Source organism: Dendrobates tinctorius, unplaced genomic scaffold, assembly GCF_039654945.1.
Source record: "Dendrobates tinctorius isolate UK_male_01 unplaced genomic scaffold, ASM3965494v1 ptg000013l, whole genome shotgun sequence".
Taxonomy (NCBI): domain Eukaryota; kingdom Metazoa; phylum Chordata; class Amphibia; order Anura; family Dendrobatidae; genus Dendrobates; species Dendrobates tinctorius.
The window spans coordinates 5,469,461-5,496,422 of NW_027361681.1; the positions used below are offsets into that span (position 1 = coordinate 5,469,461).

A 26,962-nucleotide genomic window follows, 5' to 3' on the forward strand; every position below is an offset into this window, starting at 1 on the left:
ATGACATCCATGCGCAGTCCATATTTTCACATATTCATTGTGGCGAATGAGTAGTTTTAATCCTCAGATCAAAATGAGACATGTTTTTATCGTTGTTTGCAGACCTATTGGTCCATGCAAATGAAAGGGTCCATAAAATACCAATGAAAAAAATGGATAGAACATGTACAACAAAAAAAATATTGCCTTACATTATAGGGTGTACAATATTACTGTATAAAAGATGTCAAACTTATAATTACACATTTGTTTTACATAAATATTTATGTTATAAGTAATTATCCTCCTCTACTTCTCTTTGGTCAGGTCTCTTCTGGAATACTGTGTCCGGTTCTGGGCACCACATTTTAAAAAAGATATTGAAGAAATGGAGCAAGTTCAGAAAAGAGCTACCAGGATGTGAGCAGACTGCAAAGTATGTCCTACGAGGAATGATTAAAGGATCTGGGAATGATTAGCTTGCAAAAAAGATGGCTAAGAAGAAACTTAATAGCTGTCTATGAATATCTGAAGGGATGTCACAGTGTAGAGCGATCACCCTTAGGGTACCGTTACACTTAAAGATGCACCAGCGATCCCGACAACGATACGACCTTGTCAGGATCGCTGGTGCATCGCTATATGATCGCTGGTGAGCTGCCAAACAGGCAGCTTCACCAGCGATCAGCACCAGCGATGACGCTGGTATCTAAAGTAAATATCGGGTAACTAAGTGACATGCGCCGCTTAGTAACCCAATATTTACCTTAGATACCAGCTCCCAGTGCCTGCTTAGAGCGCTGGGAGCCTCGCTGATCGATGCGCGCTGGCCAACGGGAGAGCAACGATCAAAAGATGGCCCAGGAGGATAGTGCACGATCAGCGATACCTGGCAGGGGGGCCGGTCGCTGATCCCCGTCACACACAGCGATCTCTCTGGCGAGATCGCTGTGTGTGACGGGGAGTTTATTCTCATTTTCACAAGGAAAGACTAGAAAGGGAGAAGATACAGATTAGGCCTGTTTCACACATCCGTTTGTCACCATCAGTCAAAATCCGCCGTTTTGGAAAAAAAACGATCCGCCATCTTTCTTCACGGATCCGTTTTTTTCCCCCTTTGACTTTCATTATCGGCGGATTTTGACTGATGACTGTCCGTAGCATCCGCATTTTTGCTGAACCGCCAATATTTTGGTGTCTGCTGACCTGACTGGATGGACCCTGCAACGTTTTTTCTCTCTCCGGATCCGCTATTTTCTATTTTAACCCGCAATTCTGTCTGGCTGCTGGATGAATCTCTCTCTCTCATCGTTCGATCTCCAGCCCCATTTCTCTCATCGCGCGATCTCCAGCCCCATTTCTCTCATCGCGCGATCTCCAGCCCCATTTCTCTCATCGCGCGATCTCCAGCCCCATTTCTCTCATCGCGCGATCTCCAGCCCCATTTCTCTCATCACGCGATCTCCAGCCCCATTTCTCTCATCGCGCGATCTCCAGCCCCATTTCTCTCATCGCGCGATCTCCAGACCCATTTCTCTCATTGCGCGATCTCCAGCCCCATTTCTCACATCGCACGATCTCCATGCTCTCACCCACATCCCACGAGATGATCACTCACCGCAGATGCCCGCTCACTACATCCGCCGGCATTAATTTTTTATTTTTTTTTATTTTTCCCCAGGCGCGGCTCCTTTAAATTTTTAACATTGGCGGATCCGTACATCCGCCGATCAGCTGACCCCCGTTTCTGTCAGTCCGCCTGCGGATCCGTTTTCCGCTATTTTGGCAGATTGAGACTGACAGAAAAGACTGATGTGTGAAACAGGCCTTAGATATTGGAAAAACCTTTTTAACAGTGAGGAGTGAGGATGATCAATGAGTGGAACAGGCTGCCATAAGAGGTGGCGAGTTCTCCTTCAATGGTAGCCATCAAACAGAGGCTGGACAGACATCTGTCTGAGATGGTTTAGTGAATCCTGCATTGAGCAGGGGGTTGGACATGAAGACCCTTTAGGTCCCCTCCAACTCTAAGGGCCCCGTCACACAAAGCGACTCACCAGCAATCCTGACAACAATATGAACTTGTCAGAATCGCTGGTGAGCTGCCAAACAGGCAGCTTCACCAGCGATCAGCACCAGCGACGACAAGCACGCGCGTCGCTGTGTACCTTAGATACCAGCGCGCTGGTGCAGGGAGCTGGTAACCAAGGTAAACAGCGGGTTTCTAAGCGCCGCACAGCACTTAGAAACCCACTGTTTACCTTGGTTACCAGCTTCCTGCACCAGCGCGCTGGTATCTAAGGTACACTGCGGGTTTCTAAGCGATGCGTGGCGCTTAGAAACCCGCTGTTTACCTTGGATACGAGCAGGGAGCTAGCTGATCGTTGCTCTCCCACCTGCCACACGCAGCGATGCGTGCTGGCTAGCGGGAGACCAACGATCAAAAAAAAGTCCAGGGCATTCGAGCACGATCAGTGATACCTGGCAGGGGGGACGGTCGCTGATACCTGTCACACACAGTGATATCGCTGGTGAGATCGCTGTTGTGTCACAAAACTTGTGACTCAGCAGCGATCTTGCTAGCGATCTCGCTGTGTGTGAGGGGGACTTAACATTCTATGATTCTAGGAACTTGTTAAAGAAGCACTCCTCATCTATATGACCTGAAGACTTAGTGACGTCATTAAGAAAAGGAGCAGAACGACGCTGGAGTGAGCGGCGATAGGTGAGTATACACTCACACTACATGCTCATATGCACACATTCAATTAAAAACATATACTGTGTATGGGAGTGCTTGTTTAAGAAAGTGAATTGTAAAAATATAATATTGTGTATGTATATTTCTTCAAACTTGCACTTGCACAATGATGATGATGACATCTTGAACATAGAATAGAGTTATCAGAAACGTCTTGGAAAATCATGGATGTTTTTGTACTGCTCTTTGCAGCTACCTAGTAAGTGGAATGAAATTGGAACTTTTTTGAGCCTTTTTAAAATCTCTCAGTTGATAAATCAGAAAAATGCAGACATTTCAATGAAAAAACTCCTTAGTTTAATAGAATAGAAAATTCTGGAAATGATGCCAAAAAAGGTTCACATCAATAATAAATGTAACAAAAAAAAGAAAAAAATACCCACTCCAAAACAATCAATGATAAATTGCCCTCCTAAATCTATGCCAGCACGAGCACATCCCTCATGTCATGCTTCTTTAACATGAAGCAACAACCATTATTGTATAAAAATGGTCTAAAGCATGCAGTCATATGTTAAAGTTTGGGCACCCCTATTAATGTTAACCTTTTTTCTTTATAACAATTTTGGTTTTTGCAACAGCTATTTCAGTTTCATATATCTAATAACTGATGGACTCAGTTATATTTCTGGATTCAAATGAGGTTTATTGTACTAACAGAATATGTGCAATCTGCATTTTAACAAAATTTGACCGGTGCAAAAGCATGGGCACCTCAACATAAAAGTGACATTAATATTTCGTAGACCCTCCTTTTGCAAAAATAACAGCCTCTAGTCGCTTCCTGTAGCTATTAATGAGTTCCTGGATCCTGGATGAAGGTATTTGTGACCATTCCTGTTTACAAAACAATTCCAGTTCAGATAAGTTTGATAGTCGCCGAGCATGGACAGCCCGCTTCAAATCATCCCACAGATGTTCAATGATATTCAGGTCTGGGGACTGGGATGGCCATTCCAGAACATTGTAATTGTTCCTCTGCATGAATGCCTGAGTAGATTTGGAGCGGTGTTTTGGATCATTGTCTTGCTGAAATATCCATCCCCTGCGTAACCTCAACTTCGTCACTGATTCTTGCACAATTGTGTCAAGAATCTGCTGATACTGAGTTGAATCCATGTGACCCTCAACTTTAACAAGATTCCTGGTGCCGGCATTGGCCACACAGCCCCAAAGCATGATGGAACCTCCACCAAATTTTACTGTGGGTAGCAAGTGTTTTTCTTGGAATGCTGTGTTTTTTTAGCCTCCATGCATAACACCTTTTTGTATGACCAAACAACTCAATCTTTGTTTCATCAGTCCACAGGACCTTCTTCCAAAATGTAACTGGCTTGTACAAATGTGCTTTTGCATACCTTAGGCGACTCTGTTTGTGGCGTGCTTGCAGAAACGGCTTCTTTCGTATCACTCTCCCATACAGCTTCTCCTTGTGCAAAGTGCGCTGTATTGTTGACCGATGCACAGTGACACCATCTGCAGCAAGATGATGCTGCAGGTCTTTGGAGGTGGTCTGTGGATTGTCCTTGACTGTTCTCACCATTCTTCTTCTCTGCCTTTCTGATATTTTTCTTGGCCTGCCACTTCTGGGCTTAACAAGAACTGTACCTGTGTTCTTCCATTTCCTTACTATGCTCCTCACAGTGGAAACTGACAGGTTAAATCTCTAAGACTTTTTGTATCCTTCCCCTGAAAAGCTATGTTGAATAATCTTTGTTTTCAGATCATTTGAGAGTTGTTTTGAGGAGCCCATGATGCCACTCTTCATAGGAGAATCAAATAGGAGAACTACTTGCAAGTGGCCACCTTAAATACCTTTTCTCATGATTTGATACACCTGGCTATGAAGTTCAAAGCTCAATGAGATTACAAAACCAATTTCGCACTTCAGGAAGTCAGTAAAAAGTAGTTAGGAGTGTTCAAATCAAGAAAATGATAAGGTTGCCCATACTTCTGCACCGGTCAAATTTTGTTTAAATGCAGATTGCACATTTTCTGTTAGTACAATAAACCTCATTTGAATCCAGAAATATAACTGAGTCCATCAGTTATTAGATATATGAAACTGAAATAGCTGTTGCAAAAACCAAAATTGTTATAAAGAAAAAAGGTTAACATTAATAGGGGTGCCCAAACTTTTACATATGACTGTATATACACTGTATGTATGTATGTATGCATATATATATATATATATATATATATATATATATATATATATATATATATATAATATGTAACAGCAAAATGCCTACCCTAATAAAAGATAAAACTTAAGGGGGTTTTACACATAGCGATATCGCTAGCAATATCGCTAAAGCATCACCGATTTGGTGACGCAGCAGCGATATCGCTAGCGATATCACTATGTGTGACACTTACCTCCGACCGCCTCCCCCGCTGTCTGTCGTTGATCGCACGAGATCGCGCAGCTCCATTTCTCGTCGGACGATTCCTGCTGGGCTTCCTGCAGGTGCCGACGAGCGACGCGTGGACGCGGTCGGGAGGACGTCAGGATCGCCGCGTCTGACAGGTAAGTAACGACCGCTGTATCGTTGCTGCATCGCTGTGAGATCTGCCTGTGTGGCAGCTCACTAGCAACCATTTAGCGATGCACCATGATCCTGACCAGGTCGTATCGTTGTCGGGATCACTGGTGCATTGCTAAATGTAAAGGGGCCTTTAGGCTAAGAACATCATTAAACACAACTAGAATCAAAAATCACATTATCTATTCATGACAAAGAGGGCCTATTTTGCATATAAATAGGGTGCTATGCAGACCAACTCAATGCAAATGAAGATTAACACCTCCAATTGTATAATCTCTATTAATGAAGGTCAAGAAGGCGCTATCAACAATTTAACAAGGCCAACAATAAACAGCATGAATGAAGAACTAACATAAATGTGGGATGTCCAAGCTGTGTTTGTTCCTCCACCCCAATGCACGTTTCGTCCACACTTCTTCAGGGGACTCATTTGCATTGAGTTGGTCTGCATAGCACACAAAATTTATATGCAAAATAGGCCCTCTTTGTCATGAATAGATATTGTGATGTTTGATTCTAGGTGTGTTTAATGATGTCCTAAGTTGCTCCTTTTATCTTTATTAGGTTAGGCATCTTGCTGTTACATTATATATATACACTCACTGGCCACTTTATTAGGTACACCTGTCCAACTGTGTGTTAAGACTTAATTTCTAATCAGCCAATCACATGGCGGCAACTCAGTGCATTTAGGCATGTAGACATGGTCAAGACAATCTCCTGCAGTTCAAACCGAGCATCAGTATGGGGAAGAAAGGTGATTTGAGTGCCTTTGAACGTGGCATGATTGTTGGTGCCAGAAGGGCTGGTCTGAGTATTTCAGAAACTGCTGATCTACTGGGATTTTCACGCACAATCATCTCTAGGGTTTACAGAGAATGGTCCGAAAAAGAAAAAAAATCCAGTGAGCGGCAGTTCTGAGGGCGGAAATGCCTTGTTGATGCCAGAGGTCAGAGGAGAATGGGCATACTGGTTCGAGCTGATAGAAAGGCAACAGTGACTCAAATTGCCACCCGTTACAACCAAGGTAGGCAGAAGAGCATCTCTGAACGCACAGTGCGTCGAACTTTGAGGCAGATGGGCTACAGCAGCAGAAGACCACACTGGGTACCACTCCTCTCAGCTAAGAACAGGAAACTGAGGCTACAATTTGCACAAGCTCATCGAAATTGGACAGTAGAAGATTGGAAAAACGTTGCCTGGTCTGATGAGTCTCGATTTCTGCTGCGACATTCGGATGGTAGGGTCAGAATTGGGCGTAAACAACATGAAAGCATGGATCCATCCAGCCTTGTATCAACGGTTCAGGCTGGTGGTGGTGGTGTCATGGTGTGGGGAATTTTTTCTTGGCACTCTTTGGGCCCCTTGGTACCAATTGAGCATCGTTGCAACGCCACAGCCTACCTGAGTATTGTTGCTGACCATGTCCATCCCTTTATGACCACAATGTACCCAACATCTGATGGCTACTTTCAGCAGGATAATGCGCCATGTCATAAAGCTCGAATCATCTCAGATTGGTTTCTTGACCATGACAATGAGTTCACTGTACTCAAATGGCCTCCTCAGTCACCAGATCTCAATCCAATAGAGCATCTTTGGGATGTGGTGGAACGGGAGATTCGCATCAGGGATGTGCAGCCGACAAATCTGCGCCAACTGTGTGATGCCATCATGTCAATATGGTCCAAAATCTCTGAGGAATGCTTCCAGCACCTTGTTGAATCTCTGCCACGAAGAATTGAGGCAGTTCTGAAGGCAAAAGGGGGTCCAACCCGTAACTAGCATGGTGTACCTAATAAAGTGGCCAGTGAGTGTATATATATATATATATATATATATATATATATATATATATATATATATATATATATAGAATTTTTATAGTATATTGAATAAAATTGCAATTTATTTGAAAACAATTTTTTGGTTCTTGTGTTTTTTCTGTCCACTTACTCTCTGGTAGTAGAGTTTGGAGCGACAGTAATTGGTTTTATGGGGCCATGTACATGTCTGATTTTTTTCTCGGACTAAGTGGTACGAGGAAAAGATCAGTGACATGTCCGATTTTGAACCGTGTTGGATCAAAATTGCCAATGCAAGTCTGTGGGTCAGTGGAAAGCATCAGACCAAACTCAAATGACATTTGCGTGCTGCTCGATTTACATAGACTTTCAGAATGGAGAAGATAGTTTTCTTCTCTCCATCTGAGAGAAAAAGTGATGCCTCTCTGATCAAACTCTGATTAAAGTCTCATCAGTGAACTGACCCCAAGAGTCCACCAAAGCCCCTTAATTTACATATCCAATAGGCGGTGCACTCGTTAAGTATTTGGACCAGAAATTTCTGCATCATTAGTGCATCTCTTGGCAAAAAAAACGCTGTGTAAAAAAGGGGCGTTTTTGGTGCAGATTTTTCTCCACTCATTTGTATGACTGAAACGCTGAAAGAATTGATATGCTACAGATTTAAATCTGCTCCAAAAAAAAAGCCATGTGCGCATGAGACTTCACGATTCTCATTCACTTTGCTGGCATCAAGAAACCCTTCAGATCTGTAATGTTTTCTTTCCTTTATGAAATAAGTAAAATCTACAGTACAAGGGTGAATTTTATAGGGGCTAAAGGGACATCACTTGTGGGGGTGGGGATAGCCACTGCTTACCGGGATTTCTCCTTATAATGCGCGCTGACAGTGCGCTCTTTTGCTGGCTTGTCACTTCTCATCAGAGCCAATTAGGGAGTGCACCGTCACTGAAAAAGAATATTGCACAGTGACAAGATCCTACTGTGCATATTTCGAAATTGACAACTGACGCATGGCCAGTAGAGCAGGGACTAGACCATCCCCTAAAAGGAAATCACTGATGATGCCTTTTTTTCTGGGTGGGGACAGAGGCTATGGTAGTGACCACAGCCTCTGCCCCCTGGTTACATATCTGTAGTATTCCAGAATGTACTGGGGGTTCTCATAGGAAGCGTCAAACAGGTAATAGGTGAAAAAATAAATAAATATATATATATATATAGCAGATAGCGTAGTGAGGGAGCAAGAGGGACTTTTTAATTGAAGTATATTAGGAAAGAGATTAGATTATTGCATTAAATAGAGATTTAGGATTAAAATAAATGTTCAGACCAACCAATTACGGTAGGTCCCCTATATGAATGTATAAATGTTTCAATTGAGTTTTGGTGACGACGGACTCACTTTAAACATGAAACAAGGACCATGTTTACATTGCAGCACAGGGTCTGACTACTTGGTTTCCAGACCTGACCTAACAGCTTCATAGGTAATTTAGCTCCTTTAGGAGGCCTAGAGGTCGGACAGAGTGCTTTGATGCGAGAATGCTACAAGTTTCACGAATAAATGAAACTAATGAGAGCACAGAGCCATGCATGGTGCAAAGTCAGGAAAATGTAGTATGTACAAGAGAATACTTGTTCTTGTGCTATGGGGCACAATGATGGCTTTGGATGTCACCAGTGTCCCTCTAGGATGGGTGTTTGTATAATAACAAGTCTTACAATTCATCTGGCAGATGCTTGATTTTGGTTTGCATGTGGGTCTTTGTGCCACTCTGGTGCTTTTTCCGAGGTTTTGCTCCACTGCCTCTGTCCTATAACTGGTTAATGTCAAACAAATATTGTTCTGCTGTAAAATTAAAGTGGAGAATACCGGCCAAGGCAGAAGAGGTCAGACTGACCTCAGAAACAGTGCTGTCAGGGCAATGAAATGTAGCGTGTTTGTTACTGACTCCAGTCTGTAGCTCTATAATGGGCAAGGAATAGAGATTCAATTAACCCTTTTTTTTCTTTTATGTTAGAGGCTAAATCGACGGCATTTTATTCTTGTTATTTTCCTTATTTTGTGAAGTGAATTGTGAAATTAACCAGAGTTTTCAATGTCTTTCCTCCAGAATCATACTTTATTGATGAGTCCAATTAACGTGCTTCCTTTTAGGTTATTTTAACCGGACAGGTCTGTCATTTTATTTGTTACTATAATTATAAGAATCATAACTGGAGAAAGAAATAATGAAAAGCGAGACTGTCAATTCACTAATGAGAATGTGTAGATGAGTGATCGTTCGATTAGCTATAGTCGGAGGCTTCTGCATTATAGGATTTGTGGGGACTTCCTACGCACGCTATTAGGATAAAGGTGTTGGAACATGTACAGATTACACCTACAGGAACTTTTATGATATCTGTAGACATTAAAGGGATTCTTCCAGAATGATTTTTTCATGTCCCCTGTAGCCTAGCGCACTCTCTATATTAATCTGGTCATATCGTAGCGGGTTAATGTCTTGCACCTCCCTTGCTCTTGCCCCTTCAATATTGTGTCTGCTCAGTGTGAAGTGGGCGGTCCTTTAGTGCTGCTCTTGTGACCATGGTAGACTACATTTCCCACCAACACCTGCTCCTTCTCCATGCTCCATACTCGGCTAGTGACCACCGGGGCAGGACTGACAGGAGTGGGGCTTTGCATTGTTTCGAATGTTGGTGAAAGTTTCTAATCCTCCGGCCTCCCACTACGTATGTGTTTCAGACATATTCCCCCTACATGCCTTCTCGTAGCTCTTTGTCACCCATTGGAACCAATAACAGGGCGGCTTTCATTTTAACACAGCAGTTTAAAAAATGAAAACTGAGCTTTGGTTGATTGGTTGTGGTAAAATGAAGTCTGAGCTCTGATTGGTTTCTGCGGGTAACAGAGATGGATTACTCAGGGTGGCCCATGGAAAAGTAGCCTGCGGCGGGTGATAGTTTAACAAGATGAACGCGCAAGTGGATTGCTTTTTATCACTTACCCACAAGTCTCCACAGTTATGGAGTCAGCGGAGCCTCAGCGACTTCTATGCGCTCTGCTCCTCAGCGCTGAGCGGCCCTCATTCTGTAACTCACATGGTCCCCACTCCTTGGCTGAGCCGCTGACTTCCACACTTCTGTATTTCCACTCACAGTTGATGGCAGAATAATTAGGAGGGAAGACATTTCACAACCGGCATACAACAGAGACATCCTAATAGAGCACCACGGTCACATTCACTGAGAAAGAGACATTCTTTCACAGATGTTTGCAAAGGCAGACGTCATGGGGAGGGGCTCGATTTTATTGGGGCTAAATGAAAATCCTAAATACTGTGATTAGGAGATGTGTCCTTAAATGCTTGTCTACACAGTGTCACCCACCCCAGTGACCCCCACACATACACAGGCAGAAATAAGGAAAAATTGTAAACACTGCTGGCAACCTCATTATAAAATGAATAATCTCACCATGGTGTATGTAGACTATACGTTTCACACTGAAAAAAATAATATTGTCTATGTCAATGTAACAACAACCAGAATGCCCCCAATAATAGCACAGTCATGGCCAGAAGAGTGTTTCATTTCATTTTGCTAACGACAGATTTCTGCAGTCTACTTTCTCCTGTATTGGAATATTAATGGCATATCATTAAGATCATCATTGTTAGAAAAGTAATGGTCTATCTTCTGTTTTAAAGGGGGTGATAATGTAATGTTTGCATCTACCATTACACTGTTTAGTTATGCAAACTGTCTCTTCAGAAAGGAGAGGAACTTGAACTCTAGCGCCACCTATTGGAAGTAGCAATCCTACAAGTCAATATGGACCCTTTAACAAGCTCTAGCGCCACCTGTTGGAAGTAGCAATCCTACAAGTTAATATTGACCCATTAATGAACTCTAGCGCCACCTATTGGAAGAAGCAATCCTACAAGTCAATATTGACCCTTTACCAAACTCTAGCGCCACCTATTGGAAGTAGCAATCCTACAAGTCAATATGGACCCTTTAACAAGCTCTAGCACCACCTATTGGAAGAAGCAATCCAACAAGTCAATATTGACCCTTTAACGAACTCTAGTGCCATCTATTGGTAGAAGCAATCCTAAAAGTCAATATCGACCCTTTAACGAGCTTTGCCATATGACAAGGGTACTTCACACATAGTGAGATCATTAGCAAGATCGCTGAAACGTCACAGGTTTTGTGACACAACAGCAACCTCGCCACCGATCTTGCTACATGTGACACATAGCGGCGACTGGCCACCCGCTGCGATATCGCTGATCGTGCTTGAATGTCCTAGGCCATGTTTTGATCATCGGCGTCCCGCTGGCCAGCGCGCATCGCTGTGTTTGAGCCGATGAGCGACCTCGTTGGCGACGCTGAACTCAGGGACGCAGGCTGGAATCATTCAGAAAAGCTGCTGTGTGACAAGGTACCAACGACCGCCGAGGATCACTGGATGGTTGCTGCGTCGCTGAAGAGATCTGCCTGTTTGGCAACTTACTAGCGACCATTTAGCGATGTACCAGCGATCCTAAACAGGTCATATCGTTGTCGGGATCGCTGGTGCATCGCTATGTGAAACGGGAACCTTAGGATAAAAGCCAAACTAGAATCTGCCCATGATGAGCTTTACACGTGTATGTAAAAAAAGGTGTCTAGGTGAATATAGACTTTATTACAAAATATTAATTTATTGGTCAAAAAAGCATTAATATAAGAAATGATGTACCGGTATTAATTATGTCCCCAAAAGACAACAAATGTCAACACGTAAATGCCATAAAGACATTATTTCACATACTCCTGAACAAGGTGCAGTATAAGTACAGAGTGTTGTATCTTAAGCGAAACTAAGTAAGGGGCAGCTCACATAAATAGCCATGAATATATGATTCTGTGCTAGATACTGTACTTATGGAATTATAAAGTAAATGTTCTACAGTAAATATACAATCATCACAATCTATTAAATATATTTTCAAAACATCATTGTTAATTGAAGTATTAACAATAGCAATCTATCATCACTTTTATGGACCCGGCAATACCATATAGGTGTGATTTTTAAAAAATATCTCTGTTTAATGAGGGAAAAGGGGTGTTGCTTTGAATTTTTTATTGTTTTTTTTAAGATTTTTTAAAACTTTTTTTTTTGTTAGTATCTTTGATCATCTGATCGCTTGTGCTACATACAGCAATACCACAGTATTGCTGTATATGGCAAAAAATTCAGTCTACTTCGAAGCCCAATTTTCAATGGAGGTCTGTGATGACAGTCATGGAGGTCTTCAGACCCCCAGATGTCACTGCAACACCCGGAGATCATGATGAATAAAGTATCCACATGCTGGAGCGCCATTAATGCCACTGTCAGAGGCAGATCCTGGCTGTGTCATTTTATCCTGTGGGCCCGCTCCATACACCCAATCCCGACCAGTGCTGTACATGTGTGGCAGATTTTGGTTAGGGGTAAAGAGACAGCACCACTTGCCATGAAATCAGCTAATTTCTAAAGAGCCAAGATTCGGACTGCCTCAATCTAACATTTATAGCCCATTTTCATAGTGGCTGTACAAGTACTTTTGGGGGCAAAAGAAAAAGCCTTTTAAATGCGTGACCTTCCAAAGTTTAGTGCGACCGCTGACTAAGATACATTTATTACCGTCACATTGGGGATTGATCTAACACTCAAAAAGCATGGTATATACTGTACAGGTAATGTCGTGACAATCTCTGCAGCACACTCTACAACCACACTCTCCACATACATACCCTCCATAACTGTCCGACTTTGTCATGTGTTGTTGTTCAAGACCTTCTGAGGACCAGATTTATTTTATGTCCTGATATAGTAACATAGTTTTTAAGGTTGAAGGGAGACTTTAAGTCCATCTAGTTCAACCCATATCCTATCCTAACTTGCCCTAACATGTTGATCCAGAGAAAGGCAAAAAAAACCCCCATGTGGCAGACAGTAAGCTTCACATTGGGGAAAAAATTCCTTCCCGACTCCACATACGGCAATCAGACTAGCTCCCTGGATCAACGCAATATCAAGGAAACTAGTGTATATAACCTGTAATATTATACTTTTCAAGAAAGGCATCCAGGCCCTTCTTAAATTGTAGTAGGGAATCACTCATTACAACATCATATGGCAGAGAGTTCCATAGTCTCACTGCTCTTACAGTAAAGAATCCGCGTCTGTGAGTATGCTTAACCCCTTCCTGACATGAGACGTACTATCCCGTCCACGGTACCCGGGCCCGTATGACCGGGGACGGGATAGTACGTCTACCGCGATCAGCGGCGCCCACGTGGTGAGCGCCGCTGATCGCGGCCGGGTGTCAGCTGATTATCACAGCTGACACCCGGCACAATGTGTCAGGGGCGGTCACGGACCGCCCCCGACACATTAACCCCTTGCACACCGCGATCAAACGCGATCGCGGTGTACCGGGAGTTAAAGGGAAGCATCGGCAGGGAGGGGGCTCCCTCCGTGCTTCCCTGAGCCCCCCACGGCAGCGCAATGTGCAGCGCTGCTGCGGGGGACTCCTATCCTCCAGGCCCCCGAATCCAAGATGGCGACGGGGGCCTTCGGGGGCCTGGGGAAGCTGGCTTCCTCAGTGCCTGCAAAGCGCAGGCATGAGGAAGCCTTGTGCACTGCCTGTGACAGATTGCTGATCTGTCACAGTGATCTGTGATGTGACAGATCAGCGATCTGTCACAGGACAGTGATGTCCCACCTGGGACTATGTAATAAAGTAAAAAAAAATTAAAAAAAAAGTGTAAAAATAAATTAAAAAAAATCGCCAAATAAATTAGTAAAAAAAAAAAAAAATATTCCCCAATAAATTCATTTTTTTAAAATAATAAAAAAAAAACAATAAAAGTACACATATTAGGTATCGCCGCGTCCGTAACGACCTGCCCTATAAAACTGTCCCATTAGTTAACCCCTTTAGCGAACCCCTTAAAAAATAAAAATAAAAAACGAAGCAAAAAATAATGATTTATTATCATACCGCCAAACAAAAAGTGCAATAACGCGAGATCAAAAAGACGCATATAAATATCCATGGTACCGCTGAAAACGTCATCTTGTCCCGCAAAAAACAAGCCGCCACACAGCATCATCAGCAAAAAAATAAAAAAGTTATAACTCGCAGAATAAAGCGATGCAAAAATAATTATTTTTTATATAAAATAGTTTTCATTGCATAAAACCGACAAAAACATAAAAAAAGACCTAAATGAGGTATCGCTGTAACCGTACTGACCCGAAGAATAAAAGCGCTTTATCAATTTTACCGCACGCGGAACGGTGTAAACGCACCCCCCCCCAAAAGAAATTCATGAATCGCTGGTTTTTGTTCATTCTGCGTCCCAAAAATCGGAATAAAAAGCGATCAAAAAATTTCACGTGCCCGAAAATGGTACCAATAAAAACGTCAACTCGTCCCGCAAAAAATAAGACCTCACATGACTCAGTGGGTCAAAATACGGAAAAATTATAGCTCTCAATATGTGGTGATGCAAAAACTATTTTTACAATAAAAAGCGTCTTTTAGCGTGCGACAGCCGCCAAACATAAAAACCGCCATAAATAGTAAATCAAACCCCCCGTTATCACCCCCTTAGTTAGGGAAAAATAATAAAATAAAAAAAATGTATTTATTTCCATTTTTCCATTAGGGTTAGGGCTAGGGTTAGGGCTAGGGGTGTGTTGGGGTAGGGTTAGGTTAGGGTTAGGGCTAGGGCTAGGGTTAGGGCTAGGGTTAGGGTTAGGGCTAGGGTTAGGGCTAGGGTTAGGGCTAGGGTTAGGGCTAGGGTTAGGGGCGTGTTGGGGTTCGGGTTGGAGTTAGAATTGGGGGTTTCCACTGTTTGGGCACATCAGGGGCTCTCCAAATGCAACATGGCGTCTGATCTCAATTCCAGCCAATTCTGAGTTGAAAAAGTCAAATGGTGCTCCTTCCCTTCCAAGCTCTGCTATGCGCCCAAACAGTGTTTTACCCCCTCATGTAGGGTATCAGCCTACTCAGGACAAATTGCAAAACAATTTTTGGGGTCCAATTTCTCCTGTTACCCTTAGGAAAATAAAAAATTGGGGGCAAAAATATCATTTTTGTGGAAAAAAAATGATTTTTTTATTTTCACGTCCGTGTTATAAACTTCTGTGAAGCACTTGGGGGTTCAAAGTGCTCACCACACATCTAGATAAGTTCCGTGGGGGGTCTAGTGTCCAAAATGGGGTCACTTGTGGGGAGTTTCAATAGTTTAGGTACATCAGGGGCTCTCCAAACGCACATGACAACCGCAGACCATTCCATCAAAGTCTGCGTTCCAAAACGTCACTGCTTCCCTTCCGAGCCCCGACGTGTGTCCATACAGTAGTTTTCTCCCACATATGGGGTGTCAGCGTACTCAGGACAAATTGGACAACAACTTTTGGGGTCCAATTTCTCCTGGTACCCTTGGGAAAATAAAAAAAATGGTGACTAAAAGATCATGTTTGTGGAAAAAATACGAATTTTTTATTTTCACGCCCGGGCGTTGTAAACTTCTGTGAAGCACTGGGGGGGTCAAAGTGCTCACCACACATCTAGATAAGTTCCTTGGGGGGTCTAGTTTACAAAATGGTGTCATTTGTGGGGGGTTTCCACTGTTTAGGTACATTAGGGGCTCTCCAAAGGCAACATGACACCCGCAGACCATTCCATCAAAGTCTGCATTCCAAAACGTCACTACTTCCCTTCCGAGCCCTGACGTGTGCCCATACAGTAGTTTTCTCCCACATATGGGGTAGCAGCGTACTCAGGACAAATTGGAAAACAACTTTTGGGGTCCAATTTCTCCTGGTACCCTTGGGAAAATAAAAAAAATGGTGACTAAAAGATCATGTTTGTGGAAAAAATACGAATTTTTTATTTTCACGCCCGGGCGTTGTAAACTTCTGTGAAGCACTGGGGGGGTCAAAGTGCTCACCACACATCTAGATAAGTTCCTTGGGGGGTCTAGTTTACAAAATGGTGTCATTTGTGGGGGGTTTCCACTGTTTAGGTACATTAGGGGCTCTCCAAAGGCAACATGACACCCGCAGACCATTCCATCAAAGTCTGCATTCCAAAACGTCACTACTTCCCTTCCGAGCCCTGACGTGTGCCCATACAGTAGTTTTCTCCCACATATGGGGTAGCAGCGTACTCAGGACAAATTGGAAAACAACTTTTGGGGTCCAATTTCTCCTGGTACCCTTGGGAAAATAAAAAAATGGTGACTAAAAGATCATGTTTGTGGAAAAAATACGAATTTTTTATTTTCACGCCCGGGCGTTGTAAACTTCTGTGAAGCACTGGGGGGGTCAAAGTGCTCACCACACATCTAGATAAGTTCCTTGGGGGGTCTAGTTTACAAAATGGTGTCATTTGTGGGGGGTTTCCACTGTTTAGGTACATTAGGGGCTCTCCAAAGGCAATATCACACCCGCAGACCATTCCATCAAAGTCTGCATTCCAAAACGTCACTACTTCCCTTCCGAGCCCCGACGTGTGCCCATACAGTAGTTTTCTCCCACATATGGGGTATCAGCATACTCAGGACAAATTGGACAACAACTTTTGGGGTCCAATTTCTCCTGGTACCCTTGGGAAAATAAAAAAATGGTGACTAAAAGATCATGTTTGTGGAAAAAATACGAATTTTTTATTTTCACGCCCGGGCGTTGTAAACTTCTGTGAAGCACTGGGGGGGTCAAAGTGCTCACCACACATCTAGATAAGTTCCTTAGGGGGTCTAGTTTCCAAAATGGTGTCATTTGTGGGGGGTTCCACTGTTTTGGTACATCAGGAGTTTTCCAAACGCGACATGGTGTCCGATCTCAATTCCAGCCAAAAACGTCAAATGGCGCTGCTTCCCTTCCGAGCTCTGCCATGCCCCCAAATAGTGGTTTACCCCCACATGTGGGGTATCAGCGTACTCAGGACAAATTGCACAATAACTTTTAGGGTCCTGTTACCCTTGGAAAAATAAGAATTGAGGGTGAAAAGATCATTTTTGTGGAAAAAATATGATTTTTTAATTGTATGGCTTTATGTTATAAACTTCTGTGAAGCCCATGGGGGTTCAAAGTTCTCACCACACATCTAGATAAGTTCCTTAGGGTGTCTAGTTTCCAAAATGGTGTCATTTGTGGGGGGTTTCCACTGTTTTGGTACATCAGGGGTTTTCCAAACGCGACATGGTGTCCGATCTCAATTCCAGCCAAAAACGTCAAATGGCGCTGCTTCCCTTCCGAGCTCTGCCATGCGCCCAAATAGTGGTTTACCCCCACATGTGGGGTATCAGCGTACTCAGGACAAATTGCACAATAACTTTTAGGGTCCTGTTACCCTTGGAAAAATAAGAATTGAGGGTGAAAAGATCATTTTTGTTTAAAAAATATGATTTTTTAATTGTATGGCTTTATGTTATAAACTTCTGTGAAGCCCATGGGGGTTCAAAGTTCTCACCACACATCTAGATAAGTTCCTTAGGGGGTCTAGTTTCCAAAATGGTGTCATTTGTGGGGGGTTTCCACTGTTTTGGTACATCAGGGGTTTTCCAAACGCGACATGGTGTCCGATCTCAATTCCAGCCAAAAACGTCAAATGGCGCTGCTTCCCTTCCGAGCTCTGCCATGCGCCCAAATAGTGGTTTACCCCCACATGTGGGGTATCAGCGTACTCAGGACAAATTGCACAATAACTTTTAGGGTCCTGTTACCCTTGGGAAAATAAAAATTGGGGTGAAAAGATCATTTTTGTGGAAAAAATATGATTTTTTAATTGTACCGCTGTACGTTATAAACTTCTGTAAAGCCCTTGTGGGTTCAAAGTTCTCACCACATATCTAGATAAGTTCCTTGGGGGGTCTAGTTTCCAAAATGGGGTCACTTGTAGGGGGTTTCCACTGTTTAGGTACATCAGGGACTCTCCAAACGTGACATGGCGTCCAATCTGAATTCCAGCCAATTTTGCATTGAAAAAGTCAAACGGCGCTCCTTCCATTCTGAGCTCTGCCATGCGCCGAAACAGTCGTTCCCCCCCACATATCAGGTATCTGCGTACTCAGGACAAATTGCACAATAACTTTTGCAGTTCAATTTCTCCTGTTACCCTTGGTAAAATAAAAAAAATTGAACCTGAAGTATTTTTTTTATGAAAAAAAGTTAGATGTTCATTTTTTTTTAAATATTCAAAAAAATTCCTGTGACGCACCTAAAGGGTTAATAAACTTCTTGAATGTGGTTTTGAGCACCTTAAGGGGTGCAGTTTTTAGAATGGTGTCACTTTTGTGTATTTTCTATCATATAGACCCCTCAAAGTGGCTTCAAATGTGATGTGGTCCTAAAAATAAAATGGTGTTGTAAAAATGAGAAATCGCTGGTCAACTTTTAACCCTTATAACTTCCTAACAAAAAAAAATTTTGGTTCCAAAATTGTGCTGATGTAAAGTAAACATGTGGGAAATGTTAGTTATCAAGTTTTTTGTGTGCCTTATCTCTGTGATTTAAGGGCATAAAAATTCAAAGTTGGAAAATTGCAAAATTTTCAAAATTTTCGCCAAATTTCCGTTTTTCTCACAAATAAACGCAAGTTATTTGAATGAAATTTTACCACTAACATGAAGTACAATATGTCACGAGAAAACAATGTCAGAATCACCGGGATCCATGGAAGCGTTCGAGAGTTATGACCTCATAAAGGTACAGTGGTCAGAATTGTAAAAATTGGCCCGGTCATGAACGTGCAAACCACCCTTGGGGGTGAAGGGGTTAAACCTTCTTTCCTCCAGACGGAGAGGATGCCCCCTTGTCCCCGTCACAGGTCTATATATTTATACATTGTAATAAGATCACCCCTAAGCCTTCGATTCTCCAAACTAAATAACCCCAAGTGTAATAACCTGTCTTGGTATTGCAGACCCCCTAGTTCCCTAATAACGTTCGTTGCTCTTCTCTGCACCCGCTCCAGTTCAGCTATGTCTTTCTTATACACCGGAGACCAGAACTGTACACAGTATTCTAAGTGTGGTCGCACTAGTGACTTATATAGAGGTAAAATTATGTTCTCCTCATGAGCATCTATGCCTCTTTTAATGTATCCCATTATTTTATTTGCCTTTGCAGCAGCTGCCTGACACTGGCCAGTAACGAGTTTGTCGTCCACCCATACACCCAGGTCTTTTTCAGTGACAGTTTTGCCCAGTGTTTTACAATTAAGCACATAATTATTTGCTCTACCCAAGTGCATGACCTTACATTTATCCCCATTAAAGCTCATTTGCCATTTATCAGCCCAGCTTTTAGTTTACATAAATTGTCCTGTAATATAAAATTGTCCTCCTGTGTATTGATTACCCTGCAGAGTTTAGTGTCATCTGCAAATATTGAAATTCTACTCTCTATGCCCCCTACAAGGTCATTAATATGTTAAAAAGAAGCGGGCCCAAAACTGACCCCTGTGGTACCCCACTGCTAACCGTGACCCAGTCCGAGTGTGCTCCATTAATAACCACCCTTTGTTTCCTATCCCTGAGCCAGCTCTTATCCCACTTACACATATTTTCCCCTATCCCCATTGTTCTCATTTTATGTATCAACCTTTTGTGTGGCACCGTATCAAAAGCTTTTGAAAAGTCCATGTACACCACGTCCACTGCATTTCCTTGTTCCAGTCCGGAACTTACCTCATCATAAAAGCTTATCAGATTAGTCTGACAGGAATGGTCCCTTGTAAACCCATGTTGATATTGGGTCATAAGGTTATTCTTCTCCAGATACTCCAGTATAGTATCTCTTAGAAAACCCTCCAGGATTTTACCCACAGTAGAGGTCAAGCTTACTGCCCTATAATTTCCAAGTTCAGTTTTAGAGCCATTTTTGAATATTGGCACCACATTTGCTATACGCCAGTCCTGTGGTACAGACCCTGTTATTATGGAATCTTTAAAGATTAAAAATAATGGTCTATCTATGACTGTGCTTAATTCCTGCAGTACTCGGGGGTGTATCCCATCCAGGCCCGGGGATTTGTCAATTTTAGTGATTTTTAGACGCCGCCGTACTTCCTGCTGGGTTAAGCAGGTGACAGTTAACGGAGAATTTTTATCCCTGATCATGTTATCCGTCATGGGATTTTCTTATGTAAATACTGTTGAAAAAAAGTCATTTAGCATATTGACTTTTTCCTCATCCTCATCCACCATTTCACCCAGACTATTTTTAAGAGGGCCAACACTATCATTTTTTAGTTTCTTACTATTTATGTAGTTAAAGAATATTTTGGGATTATTTTTACTTTCTCTGGCAATGAGTCTCTCTGTCTCAATCTTTGCGACCCTGGTTTACTTTTTACAGAATTTATTTAATCTTCTGTATTTATTTAATGCCTCATCACTACCTACTTGCTTTAATTCTCTAAATACTTTCTTTTTGTCCCTTATTGCGCCCCTTACAGCTCTATTTAGCCATAGTGGTTTCCTCCTATTTCTAGCATGTTTATTCCCATACGGTATATATTGTGCACAGGTCCTATTCAGGATGCTAATAAACGTCTCCCATTTTCTTTGTGTACTTTTATGTCTCAGGATATCGTCCCAGTTAACTGCACCAAGATCATCTCTCATCTGTTGGAAATTTGCTTTCCTGAAGTTTAGTGTCCTTGTAACCCCTCTACTGCACATCTTATTAAAGGATACATGAAAACTTATTAATTTGTGATCACTATTACCCAAGTGACCCCCAACCCTTATATTTGATATGCGGTCTGGCCTGTTGGTTAATATTAGGTCTAGCAGTGCCCCCCCCCCTCTTGTTGGGTCCTGGACTAGTTGTGAAAGGTAATTGTGTCTCATAGTTGTCAAAAACCTATTACATTTGCTGGAACTGCAGGTTTCGGTTCCCCAATGTATTTCAGAGTAGTTGAAGTCTCCCATAATAATGACTTTGTTAAACCATTGAAATAAAGAAGGAAGTGCTTAGTTTTTATCATAGCTCTATCTTTGCAGAAGTTAAAAGCTCCATTTTACACTAGTAAAATCATGGCTCCTAATAGCTGTCACTAGAGGAAACTCCTTGTAATATGGATTTATTCAACTTATTGAAGTTTAGATTTACCAACAGCTGAAATGACGACATTTTCCACTCCTGATATCTCCATCACGTCTAGTGATCTTCGTCAATTGTAAAACAAATAAAGGTGGTAGGAAAGGCATTGTGCTCACACAGCCATGCATACAGTACACCTGGGACAGACATCTGAGTTACTACCGTAACTTTCAGGACAGTACAGAAGAGTTAAAGGGTTAGAATATAATTATAATTTAATATCATTTAATGTAAGCAAATGTAAGTTAAAGAGAACTGGACAGCTTTCCCGTGTTCCATAAACCGCTCCATGTCTATATCCCAAACCATAAACTGCTAAAAAAAGTTTTGTTTTTTTTTTTTGCTTAATTTGTTATACAATCAATTCTTCAAATTGTCCAGGGTCACACAATCAGAAGGTAAACTAGTGGAGGGGTAATTACCTATGCTCTTGTATGAGTCAGTAACATGATTTTCAAGAGCAGGGTCACCAACAGCTCTCTGTAAATCTTGCGCATGCGCACAACTGCTGGCTGTGTGCAATTATGCAGGCTCTACATTACACAGATTTTTCTGCACACTGCAAATGATCAGTGAGGCCACAGTGACGATGGAATATGTCATTTATGGAGGAGCCCGAGACCAGAACAAGTAGGACAACAAAGTAAGGACAACTGTTCTTATAGCCCCACTCTACCACCACGGAATCCCACACCCCACCATTGTTCAGACTAACGTGGTTTAAAATAAATAAAAAATCTGCTTTCATAGGCATGTCTGTCAATGGACCATTCTCTCTCTCTCGGTCTCACTCTCTTTCTGTATATATTCCTCCAAAACAGCAAGCAACCCTCTCACAGACACATAAAGGGATATATTATAATGAGCCATTGCACTGCATTGGTCCCATACATCCTCTTCTGTCTATGTTTTACCCTGTATAGTAATACATATATAATATACAGTTCTGTCAAAAATTAAGAGACCACAACATCAAATCCCTGTCATGGGCAGCCCAATCTCCAGACCAAAACCCCATTGAAAACCTCTGGAATGTAATCAAGAGGATAATGGATGGTCACAAGCCATCAAACAAAGAACTGCTTAATGGGAATCTGTCACCTACTTTTTCTTATATAAGCTGCCGGCACCGCCATCAGGGGCTTATTTACAGCATTCTGTAATGCTGTAGTTAAGCCCCTGATGTAACCTGAAAGAAAAGAAAAATAAGTTAGATTATATTCACCCGGGGGCGGTCCGGTCCGATGGGTGACGCTGTCCGGTGCCTCCTATCTTCATGTGATGATGTCCTCTTCCTTGTTGCCTGTCACGGCTCCTACGCAGGCGTACTGATTTGCCCTGTTGAGGGCAGAGCAGAGTACTGCAGTGCGCAGGCGCTGGGCCTCTGTGACCTTTCCTGGCGCCTGCTCACTGCAGTACTTTGCTCTGGCGTGAAGGTTCTGGAGTGGCCATCTCAGTCTCCTGACCTCATTATCATTGAGCGTCTCTGCGGAGATCTCATGCGCGCAGTTCATGCTAGTGTGCCCAGGAATTTACAGGAACAGGAGGCTTTTTGCCAAGAAGTGTGGGCAGCTTTACCATCTGAGAAAATAAAAACCTCATTCACAACTACCACAAAAGACTTCAAGCTGTCATTGATGTTAGAGGGGGCAATACACGGTATTAAGAAATGGGGTATGTGAACTTTTGATCAGGGCCATTTGGATGTTTTGGGTTGTCATTATGATTTAAAAAGAGAAAACACAGAAGTTTGACAATAAATGGCTTCACTCAACCAGTAACCATGAGTGGAGAAAAAGTTTTGGTGTTATCATTCATATTCTCTGAATGAAGACCATGAAAGCAAAAAATTCTGCTGGGGTATATAAACTTTTGAGCACAATTGTATTTTAGTTATTTTTATTTTTCTTTATCCACCCAGCTTATTTTTCTATTGAATTATACAGATTATAGGTGGCATTAAAGAAAGGAAAATATTTGAGCGTAACCCCGCCATGGCCATGCCCACTACACCCTTCTATTTACTGATCTGCCGGCCGGCTGCATTAGTCACCCTGCTGCTCGCCCGATCCCAGTCACCGGCACCATGGTCCGATTCATCGAGAGTCTGGATGAAATTAAAACTGCCCTAACAGATGCCGGTGAAAAACTTGTAGTTGTTGACTTCACAGCAACATGGTGTGGACCATGTAAAATGATCGGCCCTTTCTTTGATACCCTGAGCACAAAATACCCTGAAGTTGTATTTCTTAAAGTGGATGTGGATGATGCATCGGACGTTGCTGCATTTTGTGATATCAAATGCATACCAACCTTTCACTTCTATAAAAATGGAAATCGGGTGCTTGAATTTAGTGGCGCCAACCAGGCCTCTTTGGAGCAGAAAGTGCAAGAGCTGAAATATATGTGTAATTGTGTCTGCTTTTATTCATTTATTTTTTGTACATTATAACTTCAATCAAACTGTGCTATCAATGAAATATACAGTATATGAAGGAAACTGCAACCATTCCTTTTTTTATTTAAACTCTATAGAGGATGTTAGCCTTTCCATTATTCCTGCATTGTACTGTAAATGGAATGGACCCAAGGACATGTGTTTTATAAAATGGCTGCTAGAATCCCCCCCCCCCCAAAAAAAAAAAAAAAAGAAAAAAGAAAAATATTTGAAATGATTCTTTTGGGGTATGAGTTTTTTTTATACAACAAAAACTGGCTTTTTAACAGGGGTGTGTAGACTTTTTTTTAATCCACTTTGTGTATATACACACAATTAGCTACTCTATGTGTACCTATAAACAGTGGATGTAAAAAGTCTACACACTCTATACATACAGTGTATAGGGAGAGAAAAAAAGAGAGAAAGGTCAGTTGAAAGGTTTGCCCAGAAAGCCAGATTTGAATTTATTTATTTTAAACCACATTTATATGCATAATGGTGGGGTGTGGGATTCAGTGGTAGTAACGTGGGACTGGAAGAACAGCCATCCTTATGCTTTTGTGGTCTTTGGCTCTTTCATGGATGGAAGATTTGGTCACGACTGCAGCCTCCTTGGACGTGTGCAGATGAAGCTGGGGAACGTACATTGGGCTTCATTGCCCATTACCAGGAAGGTTGACGCTCGTGTGCATGCGCAAGATCAAGTTGCTCACGCTCATGGAGGTGAGATAACATGATTAGTTGTGTGATTAGTCTAGGAGAAGAAAACACCCCTTAGACCAGTCGCCCAATGATTTTCATATCCCTGGCCAAATTATAGAATAAATTTTATGGAAATTAATGTAACAGAAAACAAAAGAAGGGGACTTGTTGGATTCAATATAAAGAGTGAGATAAAGACATGGGATCAGTCGATGAGACATGAGAAAGATGAAAAGTTCCCTTTACTGTTGATATTTTGTCCTGTGATTTCTGCTTCCCCTCAGTTAGTACATGACTGACCATTTTAGATATATGGTTTGTCAAATTCGACCTCCTTTGGGTCTGTACAGAAACAGATCTGATCATTTCGCAGTATAAGCATTTGGAATCGGGCTTGATAAAGAGAAAAGCCACAAAACATGTCACTTTTTCATATTCACCAAACAATTTTGCCCCTATGTACATAATGGGGAAAAAGTGTGTATGTATGTATGTATGTATGTGTGTATGTCCGGGATTGGCATCTGCACCATCGCAGCTACAGCCACAAAATTTTGCACAGTCACACGTCTGGACCCTGAGAGCATCATAGGCTATGTTGTGAGGCGAAATTTTAACCCCGCACATTCCAATTCACTAAACAATTTTGCCTATTATTCTTATCATTTCTATGGTGTTATCATCCTTCTGTAAAGCTGGAAATAACACAATTTATTACCGTGCCAACACAGACCACCCTCTGACATAGACTGCAGGGGGAACCCAGTATCACACAGGATAGGATTAGATACACAGCTCAGCAGTCAGTATCACACAGGATTGGATTAGACGCATGGCTCAGCAGTCAGTATCACACTGGATAGGATTAGATACACAGCTCAGCAGTCAGTATCACACAGGATAGGATTAGGCGCATGGCTCAGCAGTCAGTATCACACAGGATAGGATTAAATACATGGCTCAGCAGACAGTATCACACAGGATAGGATTAGATACACAGCTCAGCAGTCAGTATCACACAGGAGAGGATTAGACACATGGCTCAGCAGTCAGTCACAATTTATTACCATGCCAACACAGACCACCCTCTGACACACAATGCAGGAGGTGCCCAGTATCACACAGGATAGGATTAGATACACGGCTCAGCAGTCAGTATCACACAGGAGAGGATTAGGCACATGGCTCAGCAGTCAGTCACAATTTATTACCGTGCCAACACAGACCACCCTCTGACACACACTGCAGGAGGTGCCCAGTATCACACAGGATAGGATTAGATACACGGCTCAGCAGTCAGTATCGCACAGGATAGGATTGGATACACAGCTCAGCAGTCAGTATCACACAGGAGAGGATTAGACACATGGCTCAGCAGTCAGTATCACACAGGATAGGATTAGATACACAGCTCAGCACACAGTATCACACAGAATAGTATTAGATACATGGCTCAGCTGACAGTATCACACAGAATAGGATTAGATACACAGCTTAGCAGTCAGTATCACACAGGATAGGATTAGATACACGGCTGAGCAGTCAGTAACACACATCATAGGATTAGGTGCATGGCTCAGCAGTCAGTATCATCACACAGGATAGGGTTAGATACACGGCTCAGCAGATGGCATCACACACGATAGGATTAGTTACACTGCTCAGCAGTCAGTATCACACAGGATAGGATTAGATACACAGCTCAGCAGTCAGTATCACAAAGGAGAGGATTAGGTACACAGCTCAGCAGGCATTATCACACAGGATAGGATTAGATACACAGATACACATGTTGTTTATCAAAAGGCTCTTGAATGAGTTGAAAATAAAATACTACCAATACTTGGGTAATTGTTTAGTTAATTTGTGTTGCAAATCTGTAGTGTTGAATATATGATGTGAAATGTTTTTATGTGCAATATAATCATTATAATTTGTTATAACTAACCACAGTTGGTTACTATGCCCAGGCAACGCCGGGCTCTTCAGCTAGTGGATGTATACAATCTGAAGATTCTTCCTTACAGAATTCAGTTCTATCACTTTTCCATATCCCTGCTCTTCTTTTTAATTTAAATATAATAAACCAACTGCATCTGTACTCAGGTCTGTAGCGTGGGAGACAACCGTCTTCATATATGGCTCATGAACAGTACAGACCAAAAGTTTGGACGCACCTTCTCATTCAAAGAGTTTTCTTTATTTTCATGACTATGAAAATTGTAGATTCACTCTGAAGGCATCAAAACTATGAATTAACACATGTGGAATTATATAATTAACAAAAAAGTGTGAAACAACTGAAAATATGTCTTATATTCTAGGTTCTTCAAAGTAGCCACCTTTGGCTTTGATTACTGGTTTGCACACTCTTGGCATTCTCTTGATGAGCTTTAAGAGGTAGTCACCGGAAATGGTTTTCACTTCACAGGTGTGCCCTGTCAGGTTTAATAAGTGGGATTTCTTGCCTTATAAATGGGGTTGGGACCATCAGGTGTGTTGTGAAGAAGTCTGGTGGATACACAACTGATAGTCCTACTGAATAGACTG

General features: G+C 42.2%; 2 protein-coding genes across 2 annotated transcripts in view; one reads left to right on the forward strand and one right to left on the reverse strand.

The window, feature by feature from the left end:
* The window catches only part of AR (androgen receptor), a 540,464-nt gene that overhangs the window by 169,703 nt on the left and 343,799 nt on the right, over positions 1-26,962 (reverse strand). The window lies entirely within an intron of this gene.
* On the forward strand, positions 23,332-23,893 carry LOC141068939 (thioredoxin-like). The gene has a single exon (XM_073558344.1). The coding sequence runs from the start codon at positions 23,357-23,359 to the stop codon at positions 23,720-23,722; it is 366 nt and encodes a 121-aa protein (XP_073414445.1). The 5' UTR covers positions 23,332-23,356; the 3' UTR covers positions 23,723-23,893.

Excerpts from the sequence above, each read along its gene's own strand:
- LOC141068939 (XM_073558344.1), top strand. The coding sequence starts at position 23,357 with ATGGTCCGATTCATCGAGAGTCTGGATGAAATTAAAACTGCCCTAACA.